Source organism: Diceros bicornis, chromosome 13, assembly GCF_020826845.1.
Source record: "Diceros bicornis minor isolate mBicDic1 chromosome 13, mDicBic1.mat.cur, whole genome shotgun sequence".
Classification (NCBI taxonomy): domain Eukaryota; kingdom Metazoa; phylum Chordata; class Mammalia; order Perissodactyla; family Rhinocerotidae; genus Diceros; species Diceros bicornis.
In genome coordinates, this window is record NC_080752.1 from 47,295,350 (window position 1) to 47,314,164 (window position 18,815).

Sequence of the window (18,815 nt, forward strand, 5' to 3'; positions counted from 1 at the left end):
TTTTTAAAAAGTTATCTACTTTGAAAAGTTCAGATCATTTTAAAGTTGTTTTCCTGGCCTCCTGTCTCCTTAGAAATGAAGAGCTTAAGTAATTTAAAAAAAACTTTTTTTAAATTCTCCTTTTCTTCTCTAACTGTATAAATATACTGGCTTTATTATAAAATTACATCTTAGAAGGAAAGGCCCATTTGTAAGGGCATTGAATTTTTCTTATGGGAAAATAGGAAAGTGTCAATACATCGGTGTTTCTAAAAAGTGAAAGAGAAACTCAGGGCTCTTCCTAGAGAAGACTTCCAACTAAGAAAACCAACTGGAATACAGAATGGCTCTGTCCTACAGCAATCTAAAACACAACCTCTCTTAATGAACATACAGAAAATAGATGTCTTAACCAATGCGGAAGAAAAGCAAAATACTGGGTGTAGGATTTCTCAAATTATTTTTTTTTCAAACTGGATTCAGTAAGAACACAGAGGCTTTGGAGTCTCTTGGCTTGCTGCTTACATCAGTGATCCCTTTTGGGACCCCTGGAGGGCCTGCATTCCACTGGAAGGGTGTGACGCACCTGCTGCTACAGCAGGGAATTAATAAATGAGGAACCATACTTGCCACCCGAAGAATTCTTTAAAGTTTGAATATTTGAGTAACATAGACCAAGGCTGTGCTCTGATTTTCCATTTCTGAAAGTCACACTTTAAGTTAAAATTTTCTGTTCTGCAAATCTCCATATTTCAACAGATACTGTAGTGTAGAATTTAAATCATGATATCTTCTCAAAAGGAAGAGAAAAAACAGTTCTTCATAGGAGTCTTTTTTTTTTTTTTTTTTTTTTGGTGTCTTAAATGTCAATGATCACAAAAACTTCTGGCTTCTCTTCATTATAGACCTGCATTGCTGAATATGTTATTGCCTTGACTTCAGTTCCCTAAAGTTGGGGTTAGAGAAAAAACAAATAGGAAAAAAAGGACATTGAAATCAGAATCATTAACTCTAGCAACAATTGGCAGAAAGTCAAAATGTTAATATTATTCTGAAAAACTAAAAACTCACATAAAACAACTGGTTATCAAATTAGTATAGTATTATACACTGATCCAATAGAAACGAGCAGCAACATGAGCACAGTAGAAAGAGCACTGACCTGGAGTTAGGAGATGAACTCTAATCCCGGCTTTGTTTCCACTTGGATATGGAAGCTGCCTGACCTCTCTTTCATTTATCAAGTGGGTTGAATCAAAGAATACAAAGCTTTCCTACTGTTTGGCTCCGGGCTCCTTCTCAAGACTCTCTCCTTGCAGTCTAACCCGGGCCCTAGGAACTCGGCCTAGTCTCTTCTCCTCGCTGCCAATATTCACTTTACCTTGTGGGGCTCTTCTCTCCCCATAGGTTTATGATATATGACACTCCCCACTACCGGACCCCAGTTTAGAACCACAGGATTAGATGTTCTCTTAGTTCCTTCCAGTTCTAGAAAAGAATCTACGATAATTCTGTGCACCACAAAATCTATCAGAGAATAGGTGATTGGCATTTGCTGGCTCTATAGCACAAAAGAAATCTGAAGATTTCACAGACGGATTTGAATGGCGCCTACCTTTGCTTGTCCCCCCTCTGCTATAATCACCTGGCAAAACTACAACCTAAATCAAATTCAACTCTCTGCCAGTGGCAGCACACATCATGCTAGCTGGCATCACCTTAAATGTATGTCCACAAATCTCACAAGGCTACTCAGCACTGACCACTAATCCTACATTTACCACTAAATTCACTTTCTCACTGTCTGAGGCAATTATTTCACATCTTCACCTCTAGCATCCTTCCCTCATTCTCATTCTCATTCTCATTCTCAATCAACCATGCTTCCTAGAGAAAACAAGAGCAATCAGTAAGAACTGACTCCTCTTCCCCCCATCAAATCTACCCTCTGACTGTATCTGTACTCCCATTAGCCTTTCCTCCTGTTACAATGAATGGCCCGTCCCTGTTCCTATCAGAAGGCAGACTTCTCCACTTCAACATTCTATCCCACACCACTTCAACACTCTATCCCATACCCATCCTTACCAACTTAAGGTCTCTGCTCTGAAATTATTCTCTCCCTCTCCAGCATGATCAATTTTTCCCGATTTCTAGATCATTTCCACTTAGCATACAATGGTGCTACAAAATCTTAGTTAAAACAAGACAAAACTCTTCTCCCTGACCAGACACAGTCCCCACTAGCTATTACTGTTCTATCCATGTTCCCCTTTTCTGCAAACTCTTCTAAAGAATTGTCTCAATATACTGCCTCTACTCTCCCACCTCTCATTCCCTCTCTAACCCACCCCAAATATTTACACACATCTTTCCACGATTAGTAAATCCATGGTCAAGACTCAACCCTTATCTTAACCTCTGAGCAGTCTCAAGAGCATTAGCTATCTGGCCTCTAAGGAACCCCTCGTCTTTCGCCCCCTCTCACTAGGCTCTCCTCCTTCTTTTCCTTTATGGCTCCTTCTCTTTCAAACTTAGTGCCCCAGGGTTCAGTCCTCTCTACTACTGTCTCTTATTTACACTCCCTCCTTGGTGATCTTATCTAGCCACATGGCTATAAATATCATCTATTCAGTGATGACTCCTAAATTCATATTTCCAGACACACTTATCCTCTGAACGACAGTCATCATACACACAAATGCCTATTATCTGACATCTCCATTTAGATGTCTAATAGGCATCTCAAACATAGTAAGTTAAGAAGAAAATTCCACTGTCATTTGTATAATAAAAATAATTTGTTTTCTATTCACACTCCCCCCTCTACTGGTTTCTCTTCTTTTTAAGTTTCTCTCCCCTGAGGCTCCCTCACCAGGCTTCATTTCATTATATTGTGGTTGAAGAAATGACACTGCAGCCACTGGAAGCAACCAGGATTTCCCAGTCACCTCCAACTAATTTGGGTCTCCTTGGGTCAGCAACACTACAAATCAGGGGCCAAATCCGGCCTGCCACCTATTTTTGTACAGCCCCACAAACTAAGAAGGGTTTTCACATTTCTAAATGGTTAAAAAAATAATAACATTTGAAAATGATATAAAATTCAAATTTCGATATCCATGAATAAAGTGTTACGGGAACACAGTCACATTCATCCGTTGACGTACTGTCCACGGCTGCTTTAGCGCTGTAGCAGAAGAGCTGAGCAGCTGCCCTTCCATCACTCTCTGCCCCCAAAGCTTAAACCTTTACCTAGCCCTTTACAGGAAAAATTTGCCTACCCTATTCCAACAGATTTGACTAGTAGAGAGTGAAGCCTTACAGGCTGGCAGATTCAGAATCTGGAGCAGCACAGAAGGTAGCAGGTACTTTAGAGAACATCTAGTCCAACACTTCATTACAGGAGAAGACACCAAAGCTGGAAAAGGCAAAGGGACTTTTAAGCCCCATGACAATCCTTAACACGACCGCCCCTGGAACCCAGGGCTGACTCCTCATCCACCAGATCAGATGTGTGAGACCACTGGGTTTTAACATGAGTCCAGACAGGTGAGAGAAGTCTGAGAAAACTAACCACTTTACACCAATTATTAGAACTCACTGAAGTTTACTGTTACATATACTGACTTTATGGTAAAGAGGTATAAAATGTTTTTAATGGCTGGATTAAAACCTTACCTGAGGGTGTTTGGACAATGAGAATTCTTCTCCCCACCTTGAAAAGTAAAATTAAAACATGATTAAGATTTCCAAGATTTAATATTTATTCTCTCTTCATATATTTTAAAGATTTTATTTATTTATTTATTTTCCCCCCAAAGCCCCAGTAGATAGTTGTATGTCATAGCTGCACATCCTTCTAGTTGCTGTATGTGGGACGCAGCCTCAGCATGGCCGGAGAAGCAGTGCGTCGGTGCGCACCCGGGATCCGAACCCGGGCCGCCAGCAGCAGAGTGCACGCACTTAACCACTAAGCCACGGGGCCGGCCCTCTCTTTATATATTTTAAAATAAGCGTTATAAAAGTAGTTAAGATACTAGAAAGCCAAAAGAGATGGGAGGGGTAAGGAAGCTATAAATTTCAGTTTGACTGCCAGCAGATACAGCTGTTGAGAGACATGTGCAACAGCCATTCTTACAACGTTGATAGTTGCTCTAAAAAAAAAGTGCCCTAGTATAGTGTGCATATGGTAGATTCTCAATAAACAATACTTAATAAATATCGTTTCATAACAGAGTAGCATGTTCAAAATGTTCACTGTACTCAGGGCTATAGAACTTATTAAATAATATCTCCTATTGGAGAAAGCAGGTCTGAGGACCATAGAGGAAAAATACTAGATTCTGCAATATGGTCTGAACTGGACTTGTATTTTATAACTTAAAAAAAAATGTCCCTGGTCTGCATATAGAAGGCCCTAGAAAGATACTCTCCTAGCACTTGGGATGAGCATCCTGTCTGCCTTCAACACTAATGTGGCTGAAGATCACAGAGCAGAAGCAGTAGCAGTAGTAGAAAGAGCAAAGTTTTAAAATTCTGTTCGACTATTTATTAGCTAAGCACCCTTGGATAAGCCTGTTTCCTTACCTATAAAAAAAAAGGAGGGGCAGATAATGAAAGACCTCACTTTACAAAAAGAAACAAATAAAATTCAACATAAAATGGAAAAAATAGTTCTACATAGAAATAACCTAAAAGATATCACTAAGTAACTGAAGAAATTTGTGGAAGACAAAGTCCAATCAAAGTGAGCTAATGAAATGTTCGCAAACTCTGGAAGGAAAAGTACACTTTGTTGACAGAAGGAACTGGTTTGAATGGAGTCCAGGCGTGAGGATCTATGAGAAACGATGCATCAGTGTTTCCCATTGCCAAGCTAGGCTTTATGGAAATATCTGTGCCATCTAGCAATTACATATCTTTTTGTGTTAAAAATCACCATATTGGAAATCAGGCTTCGGAACCCAAATCAACTTTGTTCTGACAAGTTTCTGGTCCTCCAAAGCTGAGGTGAGCCCTTGTTCCTAGGTGCCTCACAAAGCTTAACCTGCAAAGCCCCATGGGATGCAATTGGTCCTCCGACTTAACATTTCTGTCTTCCTGCTCACTAAGTTCAGTGACAACTTTAACATCTTTCATGACTTGCTACTTAAAAGATTTTCAAAACTTACCCAATGGATCGTAATTTGAAATTTCTTTGATCGATATTAAGTACTTTCACTTCCTAAAGAGGAAAAGAATTTTTTTTTAATTTAAAAAAAAGTTCATAACAGACCATCTACTAAAACATGGCTAGGTTACCACCTTTTCTACAAAATAATACAACTTCTCTGAAGCAAAGAAAATTAAAATGTCAACTAAAATAGAACAACAAACTAAATATATTTCAAGGAAATAAGGTTTTTCTTACATATTCAAGGGAGGTATTCTTGAAAAATGTACAATCTAAAAACATGAGTCAAAACAATTTCTCTGTCAGATAAATAGAGTAGAATGATACAGGATTTCAATCACTGTCAGCCTATTTTTATGTAATATTGTAGGCACTTGAACTTTGTAGGATGAAAGACCCAGTTGGAAGAGTAGCTGTAGAGGAGCCAGTAAGGGAGAGAACGGAGTAACTACGGAAGCAGGGAGGGCCACGTGTGTTAGATAACAATGATGTTGGAGAGGTGTTCCTTTCTAGAGGTTGATGGCAACAAGCAATCTTCATTTGGCTTTTCCTTTCTCACGTCAAAGAAAACTAAAAGCAGCAATTTTTTAACTTAGGCCAACATGGCAGAGCTGCTAAATTTCAAAGGGGACAAAAGGAACATATGGATGGACAGAAATATAGCTTAAACTTGGGAGACATAAAAAGTGCGGATGAAGACAGTAGGTGCATTCCTATGACACAATACCGATTAGTGACAAGTATATAACAAGAGATCTAAATACAAAATGCATATACACAGGGAAACTCAGGTTAACCAAGAAGCGCCTATGGTCATTATAATTTCTGCAAATCAGTATCATCTAACATATCTGTATGGCTTGGTTTTGCATTGCATGTTCTATTTGAAATCACTTGTTCATTTTAAAATATGAACTAAAAAGAACCCATTTGCTCAGTAAAAAACAAAACAAAACCCTTGCTTACCCTGGGTATGAAGTATTCATCAGCACTAAACTTATAAAGCCACTCATCCAAAAAGTGAAACAGAAGAGATTGTAAGTCATCTCCTACAGAGGATCAAAAAGAACCATGATAGCATGATGTTTAATAATTCTCATCTCTAAAAACTTGTTTGAATTTAAAAGTGCAATGAATTTCTTAGACTAGTTGAAAGAGGAAGAATAGGCTCATAATCAATTTTGCTGTTCTTATGGTGAAAATATACTGAAATTATGTAGAATATTGCACATTTGTATAACAATTTCTTCCTTGTGAATAAACTGGTTACCTTGGGTTTCTACTTCTACTGTTTGCAGGGGCTCCACTGTCCCAGTATCTGTCATGTAACCAAACATGGCCATTGCACATTGCTCAAATGCTTCCTCCAGAGTCTCTCCCCAGGCGTGTAACCTAAAGAAATACATTCATGCCCCGTGTAATATAAACCAATGCAAGAGAGAGAACCTGACAGCAAAGTCAAAATAAAATCAATACGATAAATACAAAACCACAGGCCTCAATAAATTAAATGGCACAGAAACTGGATGCTTTTAATCCATCATTCTCATGTTCTAAGGACCCAAAACAGGAGGAAAAAAATTAAAACTAAGAACATCAAGATTAAAACATCAGCCCTCCTATTTAAGCACATGGTTTCATAGGCATAAACTCCCGCTATACTCACTGGACATCCGCTGTATGATCCAAATCTAAGGGAGAGAGGGAAAAACACTTATGTCACTACATTTGACTTGCAAGTCACAGGAAAATAACTCTAGTTCATTATTAAGAACATCATCCGGGCCAGCCCCATGGCTTAGTGGTTAAGTGAGTGCGCTCCACTACTGGCAGCCCGGGTTCGGATCCTGGGCGAGCACCGACGCACGGCTTCTCCGGCCATGCTGAGGCCATGTCCCACATACAGCAACTGGAAGGATGTGCAACTATGACATACAACTATCTACTGGGGCTTTGGGAAAAAAAAAAAAAAGGAGGAGGATTGGCAATAGATGTTAGCACAGAGCCGGTCTTCCTCAGCAAAAAGAGGAGGATTAGCATGGATGTTAGCTCAGGGCTGATCTTCCTCACAAAAAATAAATAAATAAATAAGAACATCATCCTTGAAGAGCAAGAAAATGTGGGACAGACCATACCTTTTGCTATTCACTTACACAACAAAGTTAATTGCTTTGTGAAGGGTTATTTTTTAAAAAGCCAAGATTTATTTATTTATTTATTTATTTTTATTTATGCATGTATGTATGTATGTAGAGGAAGATTAGTATGTACATATGTACGTGTATGTAGAGGAAGATTCGCCCTGAGCTAACATCTGTTGCCAATCCTCTTCTTTTTGCTGAGGAAGACTGGCCCTGGGCTAACATCCATGCCCATCTTCTTCTACTTTATATGGGATGCTGCCACAGCATGGCTTGACGAGTAGTGCGTTGGTGCGCGCCCAGGATCTGAACCTGTGAACCCTGGGCCGCCTCAATGGACCGCGCGCACTTAACCACTGTGCTACCGGGCCAGCCCCTGCCAGGATTTATATTTAAGTGAATGACAATTTCTGGAAGGCAGCAGGGCCACAGTCTCTGGGTAATCTAAAAAATGTCTAATACATTTTAGTTTCTTAATAAACAAATACCATTTCCTGCCATTAGTTACTTTTCCTCAATAAAACAATCTCTTCTAAAAATCTATTGTATGAATGACCAAAATTCTAGGAACTACATCATCAAAGATATAAAATTCCAGATTTCTCTGTCTCATCAACAGCTAGCCAAATCCTAGATAAAATAGGACTTTTTGTGCTTTTTTTTTAAACAACAGCCAAGTTTTTTATTTGCTGATTTCCTGCATTTGAAGTACTTCTCAATGATATCCTTGGCTGATAAAACAGTTTTAGAACATAAACTCTACATATCACAATATGTATTATGAGCTTTTTCCTGCTATTCTCACAGGAATACCAGAAATTAACAACTGCTACTCTAGCAAGCTCCCATTGATCTGTTATCTCAATATTTCAGGGTTTATTCCTTTTTTTTTCCTCCCCAAAGCCCCAGTGCATGGTTGTATATCCTAGCTGTAAGTCCTTCTAGTTCTTCTATGTGAGCTGCAGCCACAGCATGGCAACTGACAGATGGGTGGTGTGGTTCCGTGACCAGGAAACAAACCCAGGCCACCAAAGCAGTGAGCGCCGAACTTCAACCACCAGGCCATCAGGGCTGGCTCTCAGAGTCTATTTTTCACTCATATCATAACTTCCGTCAATTTTCCCATCCAGGATCATAGACTATTCAGGCTAGAAGGAAGTCTTGGAGATCATTTAATATAATTCCTTCACTTACAAGAAGAAACCTGAAATCCAGGGAGATTGTGTGACTTGTTCAGGGCTACATTGTTGATTAGAGGGAGAGTTGAGACTAGAATTTAGATTTTCTGACTCCCAATTTAGTACACTTTGCACCATAACAAAGAGTCTTTTGGTGGCACTCAAGGTTCAAATTCTTCTCTAACTCATTCAAAAATATTACCAAGGACTTAATACATTTTAGGCACTAAGGGGCTCACTGACCAGCAGAGACAACAAACAAGTTAAAAGAAAATGACAGGTATTAACCCTAGAGAAATGAAAGCATGTGTTCACAAAAAGACATATAAGAATGTCCATAGCAATTTGATTCCCAAAAATTAAAAACTCAATGTTCATCAATAAGAGAACAGATAAGCAAACTGAGGAATAATCATACAATGCCATAGTATTCAGCAATAAAAAAGCATGGGCTACTGATACACGCGTTAACATGAGTCTCAAAAACGTTAAGTGAGGACTGCAGAACTCTGGGCACATGACTATTCCATCCAAACTCCTGCACTAAGAGACTTGACCAAACTTGAGTATGGCTTCTAGCAGCGTAAGGCTGTGTTCCTAAGATCAGCCCAGCCCCGCCCCTTACACTGCCTGCCTGAGAAAGCTCCACAGTGCCAGGAGAATTTACCGTTCGTTCTAGCCACCACCTGACAATAGGCCCTTGACCTCCCTCAGAGCATTTACTGAAAACGGCTTACAATTGTGAATATTTATCTCTTACAACTCACAAGTGTCTTTCTCAAGGACTCGAGAGCCATTCCTTTGAAATATAATCATCAGGAAGGACTCCCAGTCTCTGTGGGAGGATAGAATCCTAACTTGGATAACTCCCAGCTAGCAAACGTAGCTGGCCTAATCGAATTTACACTGACCAACCTTTTGTAATTTTTCACTTCGCTGATTCTACTGAGCCCCCGACCCCCTCATTCTCCCTTTAAAAGGCCCAATCACCTCTGCACAAATCGGAATGGAGCTCAGCTCTTTCCCCTACTGTCAGTAATTACTGAACAAAATCCGTTCACCATTTTAACGTCTGGCTGTGTTTATCTTTTATATTGAATGAAGCCAGACATAAAAGAATCTATACTGTGTGATTCCACTTATGTTGTTAGTGCCATCAAGTCGATTCTGACTCCTGGTGACCCTGTGTCCAGCAGAGCAGAACCCTGCCCAGTCTTTCCGTACCATCCTCTCACCTTCCAGCACTATAGCAGACAATGCTCCACTGCTATTCATAGGGTTTTCATGGCCAATTTTTTTTGAAGTCGGTGGCTAGGTCCTCCTTTCTAGTTTGTCTTAGTCTAGAAGCTCCACTGAAACCTGTCCATCATGGGTGACCCTGCTGGTATTTAAAATACCAGTGGCTTAGCTTTCAGCGTCACAGCAACATGCAGCTACCACAATATGACACCTGACACACTGGTAGTGTGGTCCCCTGACCAGGAAATGAACCCGGGCCAAGGCCGTGAGAGCACCGAATCTTAACCACTAGACCACCAGGATTCCACTTACACGAAACTCTAAAACAGGCAAAATTAAGCTATGGTGACAGAAATCAGAACAGTGTTTGCCTTAGGTAAGGGAGTAGGGGACTAACTGGAAAGGAGCAAAAGAGAACTTTCTAGGGTGATGGAAATGTTCTATAGCTTGATTGGAGCGTTGGTTACACAGATGTTATCAACACTCATTGGACTTTATACTTAAATCTGAGCACTTTTACTATATGTAAATTATACCTCAATTTTAAAAAAACAGTTTAAAAAGACAATGACAGATTGCTATAGGGCAGTGGTTCTCAAATTTCTTGGTCTCAGGAACACTTTACTCTCTTAAAAGTTATTGAGGACCCCAGAGCTTTTGTTTATATGGGTTGTATCTGGCAACATTAACCATACTAGAAATTTTAACTGAAAAATTTTTTAAATACTTATTAATTCATTTAAAAATAACAATAAACCCATTTTAACATAAATTGCATATTTTTATGAAAAATAACTATATTTTCCAAAAAATTTAGTGAGAAGAGTGGCAATGATTAGCATTTTTGAAAATATTTTTAATGTCTTTCAATGTGTTGCAATATGTTGATTTAGTTGAAGTACGTAGATCAAGAAAAGGGAGCAGTATTTCAATAGCTTTTCAAAAAATTGTATATAATCTTCTTTGATGCTACACCAAATCTAGAAACATGGTAGTTTTTTAAAGGTTAGTTGCAATCTGAAGCTGTAACAATGAACTTTTCACACTCTATAACATTAAAATCCATTGCTCTGTCTTCTGCTTAGAATGGATCTTACTCATGCCTGACTAGGTAACATCAAGCCTGGTTTTTTGAGAAAATATTAGTTCACTGAGTTATACTGATAATATTGACAAATTTAATTATGTAGAATTAAAAAAAATATTTGTTAATATCACCACCAATCTCATCAGAAAAGTCTTTAAGTACTGGGAAACTGTCAAGTTCATAATGGCAGATACAAGCATTCCAAAATTCTAATTTCATTTGAAAGCTTGAATTTTATCATTGCCAACAAATACTGTGTTATTTTCCTTGATGTGACAGATCACTTTATTTTCAAGAAAATATCTGCCAAATACCCAAGTCTGAATAACGATAGTATGTCTTCCAGTCATTCTTTTGAGAAAAAAATAGTGTTTAGTGAAAAAAAAGCAGCTCACAACTCCCACAATTACACAAGTTCTTTTCCTCAAGGTAATCATCAATTCTTTGACACACAGCAGAAACACTTACGCACATTTCCCATTCTGTTACACAGCATATTAAAAAGGTATGTATTAAATGGTCAAGACTTAATGAAATTAATAGTTCTTACCAATTCATCACGGACATTTTTAAGTAAAAATGACTTGTTCTTTTTTTAATTTTAAGTACATGTGGTCAAGAATACAACGACTACCAGTACAGTTTGGTGCTGCTGCCTCAAATTGTGCTAAGGGGCCAGAAGTTTTACCTACCATTGCTTTTGCACCATCAATAAATATGTGCAAATATCAACACAGTGAAAAGAGCAAACAACATCTCAGTATTATTCTGTAAATAGTCTGACATCACAGATCCTCTGAAAGAGTCTAGGGAACCCCAGGGATCCACAGACCACACTTTGAGAACTGCTACTATAGGAGAGACTAGGAAATGAACTTAACTTAGACCACAGGGTTCAGGTAAGAATTCCCAAAGGAAACAAGACTTAACACTTTAAATACCCAGAGACTACAGGTGATCTATATCTGTTTGCTCATTCTTTTATTCCCTACTTCTGCTCAGTGCTTGATACACAACAGGTGCTCAATAATATTGCTGAATGAATAAATGAAATGACAAATTTTTTTTTTTCTTTTGGAGGAAGATCAGCCCTGAGCTAACATCTGCCAATCCTCTTTTTGCTAAGGAAGACTGGCCCTGGGCTAACATCCGTGCCCATCTTCCTCCACTTTATCTGGGACGCCGCCAGAGCACGTCTTGACAAGCAGTGCGTCGGTGCGCACCCGGATCCGAACCCTGGGCCACCGCAGCAGAGCGCGCACACTTAACCACTACTCCACCAGGCCGGCCCCTGAGTTGAGTCTTAAAGGAAAAACAGAGCTACCGGGAAAGCTTGTAGGTAGATCTAGGAGAGGTCAGTGGCAAGAAATGAAGCTGGAAGAAAATACAGACTAATCTCACGCTACATTAATGCAAAGATTCTGCACAAAACGTTGGCAAGTAGAATCTACCACTAAGCGGGATTTATCCATTAAATGCAAAGATTCAATTATTAGGCAATAGATCAATGTAATTCATATAAATATACAGTCATCTCATAGACGTAAGCATGAAGCATATCACAAAAATAATTACAGGATTTTTGAGCAAAAGGTTTTTTCTGCACAATAAATAAAAAAGTTAAACTACTGTTTATTTTTTCTCTCACTCTACATTGCTGTTTTTTATCGAATATTTTTGAGGTATAATAAAAATATCTATTTTGTCTTTGTTCCTGATTCCTAGCACAGAGCTCCTAAAACCTTTGGAATTTCCTGAGTGATTAGGAGTGTCTTTTGCTATTTATAGTGATCCCCTTTTGACTACTCCTGAGTCTGCACTAATGAGGTGACTCAGGGTGGGACCCCTTACAATGAAGCAGTCACCAAGAAGAGAAGATGAAACAGATGATTAAAGGGTGGGAACTTTCAGCCCCATCCCCCACCACCAATGGGTGTGGGTGTGGGGTGGTGAGAGGGCATGGAGGGTGGAGCAGGAGATTGGGTTATAAAAACTCTTCAACTGGGGCCGGCCCAGCGGCGCAAGTGGTTAAGTGCGCGCGCTCCGCTGCGGCGGCCCAGGGTTCGCCAGTCCGGATTCCAGGCACCCACGATGCACCGCTTGTCACACCATGCCGTGGCAGCGTCCCATATAAAGTGGAGGAAGATGGGCATGGATGTTAGCCCACGGCCAGTCTTCCTCAGCAAAAAAAAGAGGAGGATTGGCAGATGTTAGCTCAGGGCCGATCTTCCTCACAAACAAAAATAAATAAATAACTCTTCAACTGGTGCAGCCTCTATGGAAAACGGTATGGAGATTCCTCAAAAAATTAAAAATAGAAATACTCTATGATCCAGCTATCCCACTGCTGGGAATATATCCAAAGAACCTGAAATCAACAATCCAAAGAGGCTTATGCACCCCTATGTTCATTGCACCCTTATTTACTACAGCCAAGAAGTGGAGGCAACCCAAGCGTCCCTTGACTGATGATTGGATCAAGAAAATGTGGTGTGTATATATATACAGTGGAATACTACTCAGCCATAAAAAAGACAAAATTGTCCCATTTGCAACAACATGGATGGACCTGGAGGGTATTATGCTAACTGAAATAAGCCGAAAGAGAAAGACAAACACTGCATGATTTCACTCATATGTGGAATATAAAGCAACACATGGTCAGAAAGAACCGTATTGTGGTTACCAGGGGCAAAGAGGGTGGGGGTGGGCACAAGGGGTGAAGGGAGACATATATATGGTGATTGACAAACAAAAATGTACAACCAAAATTTCACAATGTTATAAACTATTAAGACATCAACAACAACAACAAAAAACAAAAAAACTCTTCAACAAAGAGATTCGGAGAACATCTGGACTGGTGAACTTATCAGGTGCTGGGAGGATGAAAAGCCCAGGGAAGGCATGGAAGCTCCAAGCCCCTCCTCTGGTATCTTGCCCTATGCATCTCCTCTATGTGGCTGTTCCTGAGTTGTAGCCCTTATAATAAACTGGTAAACATAAGTAAGGTGTTTATCTGAGTTCTGTGAGTTGTTCTAGCAAATTATTGAACCTGAGCCTCATTGGGGGGTCACGGGAACACCAGAATTTGCAGTTGGCAAGGCAGATGTGTGGGTAGTCTGGGTACTCCATTTGGGGCTGGTGTCTGAAGTAGGAGCAGTCTTGTGGGACTGAGTCCTTAACCTGTGGTGTCTGTGCTAACTCTGGGTGTCAGAACTGAATTGCTGGACACCCAGCTGGTGTCAGAGAACTGAAGAATTGCTTGCTGTGGACAAACCACACATTTAGTGCCAGAAGTGGTGTCAGAGGAAAGAAAACACACCTTTATAATGTATATATTAATACAGTAGAACATACAAAAATTCAGAGTGTGCAATGAAAAAAGCTTGGAGATGACTGCTCAAGAGGATCAAATGAAAATTATACTAACTGTAAGAGAATTCATAGAGGCAGTGTAAAAACTTAATTATAAAATTCCACAGCTTTCACAAATATAATCAATAACCATAGAGAAAACATCATGGAAGAGAAGATCATTTACATCAGAAACAAAAAAGATGAAATACCTAGAAATAATCTTCTCGGGTTACACAAAATAATATATGAAAAATGGAAAAGCATACGTTATTCCTGGAGAAAAAGACTCATATAAATATCAAAGCTTTAATTCTCCCTGTTTATAATTAACATGACTGAAAAATACCAATAGCAATTTTTTGTCTGTGGTTTACTTTAAAGTAACAGGAAAGGAGGTGAAAAGCAGCAGAATATACCACCCCAAAATATGCCACTTTGGCACAAAGATTACTTTGAGCTGAAGACAAGTGAGGGAAGCAGATACAAAGAACTATTTGCCTAAAAGTAGGACATAAATTTGTAAAGGTGTTCCCCTTTGCCTCTGTATCAGCAAGGACAGAAATTAATCACCAGAGAAAAGTCTAGATCCTTATGCATCCAGAGTCAGCACCAGAGGAATCTATATAATAAACTTAGTAACAGCCCTTAGATTCCATTAGTTTCCCCACATATTTACCTTCCCACAATTTGCTGCCCTAGAAGTGCAAAGCGCTTTTCCTTTGTCTTGTCACTTCTCTACAAAATCACTGTGTTTGTTAAGATGCTATATAAGCTCAAGTTCTAAGCATCCCTTTGAGTTACTCATCACTGAGTACTCCTATGTGTATGTGTGTTGCCCATGTTAATAAACTTGTTTGTTATTCTCTAGTTAATCTGTCTTTTGTCAGTCTAATTTGTAGGGCCTCAGCCAATGAACCTAAGAAGGGTACAGGAAGTTTTTTTTCTTCCCCTACAGGGGAATATGGTGGTAGAGAGGAAAAAAGATAAGCCATTATTTGGTAATTGATGAAGCTGGGCAATATGCGCACAGAAGTCATCATACTATCTGCCTAGTTTTGTACATATTTGGAACTTTTAAAATAAAAAGTTTGGGGCCGGCTCGGTGGCGCAAGTGGTTAAGTGTGCGCGCTCCACTGCAGCAGCCCAGGGTTCGCCCGTTTGGATCCCGGGCGCGCACCAACGCACCGCTTGGCAAGCCATGCTGTGGCGGCGCCCCATATAAAGTAGAGGAAGGTGGGCATGGATGTCAGCCCATGGCCAGTCTTCCTCAGCAAAAACAGGAGGATTGGCAGATGTTAGCTCAGGACCGATCTTCCTCCCCCCCCCAAAAAATAATAATAATAAAATAAAATAAAAAGTTAAAAAAATACCAGTAGTGATTTTTACGGATCTGAGCAAGCTGATTTTTACCTACATATAGGAAAAAAAAAGCAAAAATGGCAGGAAAGGGGCAAGTACTGAGCAGAAGATTGTCCTACAGGATATTAAAAGATAGAATAAAGCCTCGATAATTAAATCTGTGGCACTGACACATGAAGAGAGAGAGAAGAAAAGAATAGAATAGTAAGTCTAGCTACAGACCTAAATATAGGCAGAGGAATTCTATACATGATAAAGATGTTGCATTTCAATCAAAGGGAAAAGACAGACTGTTGAATAAATGATGTTAGAACATCTGGTAAATCATCTGGAAAATAATTAAATTGGCTACTTAGTTTCTACCTTACCCTAATCCTGATGTACTCAAGATTTAAATGTTAAAAAAACACATAAATACTAGGAGCAAGAATAATCTATAACTACCAGGAAAAATATAGTTCTCACAAATATGAGCAAAAAAAGCCAAACACAAAAGGCATACATACTGTATGACTCCATTAATAAAATGTTCAAAAATAGACAAAGCTAATCTATGATGTTAGAAGTTAGGCTAATGCAGGGCCAGCCTGGTGACATAGTGGTTAAGTTTCACGCACTCCGCTTTGACAGCCTGGGGTTTGCAAATTCGGATCCCGGGTGTGGACCTACACCACTTGCCAAGCCATGCTGTGGCAGCCACCCACAAACAAAATGGAGGAAGACTGCCACAGATGTTAGCTCAGGACCACTCTTCCTCACCAAAAAAAAAAAAGAAGTTAGGCTACTGGGAGAAGTAGGGAGAGTGATGGTGATTGGAAAGGAGCATGAGAGGGGCTTCTGGGATGCTGTAATATTCTGTTTATAGATCTGGTTACTAGTTATACAGGTGTATTCAGTTTGTGAAAATTCACTTAGGATATGTGCACTCTTCTATAAATATATTATACTTCAATAAAACTTTTATTTTCAATGTAGTAAAAGAAAACACAGGAGAATTATTTTACAATCTCAGAGTGGGCAAGGCCTTCTTAAGTGTAACATCCCAGAAGCCATAAAAAGAGTTAATAAATTTCACTACATAAAAATAAATTTCTGTATAGTAAAGAAGACCAACAACCCAACAGAAAATAAAGACCATGAATATACACATGCCAGAAGGGAAAATACAAATAACTCCAAACATACTAAAATATGTTCAACCCCATTTATAATAAGAAAAACGCAATTAGTATGACAAGATACTTAAATTGGAAAAGACCAAAAAGTATAGTAAAACAGCAAATTGGTAAAATTGTGAGGAAAAAGGCAAACTCATACAATGCTAGTTGAGTATAAACTGGAGCAACCTCAATGGAGATTGGCAATAATTGTTGAAGTTAAAAATGCATATACTTGACAAAGCAATGTAACTTCTGGAAATTTATTCTACAGATACACTTGCACTTGTGCAAAACAATGGATGTACAAGTATATTCATTGCTGCATTGTTTCTAAGAGCAAAAGAGTAGAAATATCATAAACGTCCATCAACTGGAAATTGGTTAAACAAATTCAAGTAAATGCTAGAACATCTTTGCATGTACACTTAAGAAAATGGTAAGGATGGTTGATCTAGAGTGGAAAACTAGGTGGCAGGGGACCAGAGTTGAAAGACTGACTTTTCACTGCACACCTGTTGTACTTTTTGAATCTTGAATCATATATACCACCTATTAAAAACAAATTTTAAAAATTGTTTTAAGTGAGAGAAAAATGAGCTAGGGAGATATGCAGGGTCCAGCAAGTACGAGCCTAGTATGCTATGGTAAATAGTTGGACTCCATACAGAGGATAATGGGAGATTAGTGAAATATTTTAAGCGGGGAAATAAGAGTTCGATTTGTGCTCTCCCAACCACAGCCACCTTTAGGGATGACAACTTAACGTTTACATAGAACTTTAGATTCTGCACTATACTTTCATATTTATTATCTCATTTATTCCTCAGCTAAAGGAACTAAGATGCAGAGAGGTTATGCGATTTGCCTGCAGTCACTAAGCTAATAAATGGCAAAACCAGGTTTGGGTTTTTTTACTAACACACGATCCAGTTAAAATGCCATGTTAGAAGTTCCCTACTTGGCTCTCCGAGTCCTCGAACCTAGCCACACTCTTAACTATCCCACTGATGGAGATACATGGGGGCGACAAACCCGCAAACGCTTGAAAATATGATTATCTTCAGAATTAAGACACAAGTAAAACTCTCACAAGATACATGTGATTAAGCACATGTGGAAAAAGTTCAAGAGACTGTAAACGTGGGAGCCAAGGTGTCCCAACTCTTAGACCAGGTGGCTTTTTCCTTCAGCATCCCCCAAATAAGCACAAGAAACTACAATACAGGGCGAAATGGGACCATGCCTGAAGCACCTTCTGGGGCAAAGTAGAAGGCGAGGCCGGAAGCCCCGGGCAAGGAGAGGGGATGAGAGAAGTCAGCCACCTACTCACACTCGTACTTCCGATTGACTGGAGGATACTTAGCCTTGATCGCCTTCTGCTCCTCAGTCAAGTTGTAATCTCTAATATCTTCCCCTTCCTGCGCCATGATTGCAGCATTAGACACTCTCCTTCCGCCCTTCATCAGCCGGACTTCGGCCCTGACATACAACTTCCGCTCTAGACTCCGCCCCTAGGCACAGACCCTTAAAGAACCAGGACTCCGTTCTCGGGGACGTACTTTTATACCCTAAGACTTCTGTCTGAGGCTCCGCCGCCTGGAGCACATGCTTAAAAGGCCAAGGCCCCATTTTCTGCGCTGGCTTCATCCATAGTTTTTTCCTAAGGACTAAGGCAATAAATTGGAGGAGTCAGGAGTAGGGGACACTTGAATTAGACACCCCTAGGTTTGAGTGATAGAGGCCTTTTCTCGCCGCCTCACCCCGAGTTCATAACTAGACCTGAAAGCACCCTAGACTTCTTATTTGAGTACTTTGAAAGGGTCCTCAGCTTAACAGCCTTTAAGAAAATGGCTGCCCCCAAGGGAGTGCGGACTAAAACTCTCACGTGACCCCAGGCAGGCGCACTCCCACCAGCCCCGCGCGCGCGCGCGCGCGCGCGATCGAAAGAAGTCGGCTCCGGGCCGTGTGGGGGCAGGGGCGGAGCGCGCGCCTTGGCCCCCTCGAAAAGCGACTCCGCGCGTCTGGATAGGCTGCGAACACGGCTTCCCCGCCCACCTCGCCGTTCGGCGCGCTCCGATTGGTCAGTGTTGGCGCGAAGGTGCGCGAGTCGGCCCTCACGCAGGGGCAGCAGGAAAC

General features: G+C 40.1%; 1 protein-coding gene across 4 annotated transcripts; it reads right to left on the reverse strand.

The window, feature by feature from the left end:
* Positions 1–297: 297 nt before the first annotated feature.
* Positions 298–18,516, reverse strand: ZBTB8OS (zinc finger and BTB domain containing 8 opposite strand). Of its 4 annotated transcripts, none has more exons than XM_058553583.1 (7): positions 18,247–18,516; positions 6,822–6,846; positions 6,426–6,547; positions 6,122–6,204; positions 5,154–5,206; positions 3,661–3,697; positions 298–925 (listed from the first exon to the last, which is right to left on the reverse strand). In XM_058553583.1, the coding sequence occupies exons 3-7, from the start codon at positions 6,496–6,498 to the stop codon at positions 839–841; spliced, it is 333 nt and encodes a 110-aa protein (XP_058409566.1). In that variant the 5' UTR covers positions 6,499–6,547; positions 6,822–6,846; positions 18,247–18,516; the 3' UTR covers positions 298–838. The 4 variants fall into 4 exon arrangements, with proteins under 4 accessions (XP_058409566.1, XP_058409563.1, XP_058409565.1 ...); XM_058553580.1 differs by lacking the exon at positions 18,247–18,516 and adding an exon at positions 18,010–18,226; XM_058553582.1 differs by lacking the exon at positions 18,247–18,516 and adding an exon at positions 18,018–18,094.
* Positions 18,517–18,815: the final 299 nt, after the last annotated feature.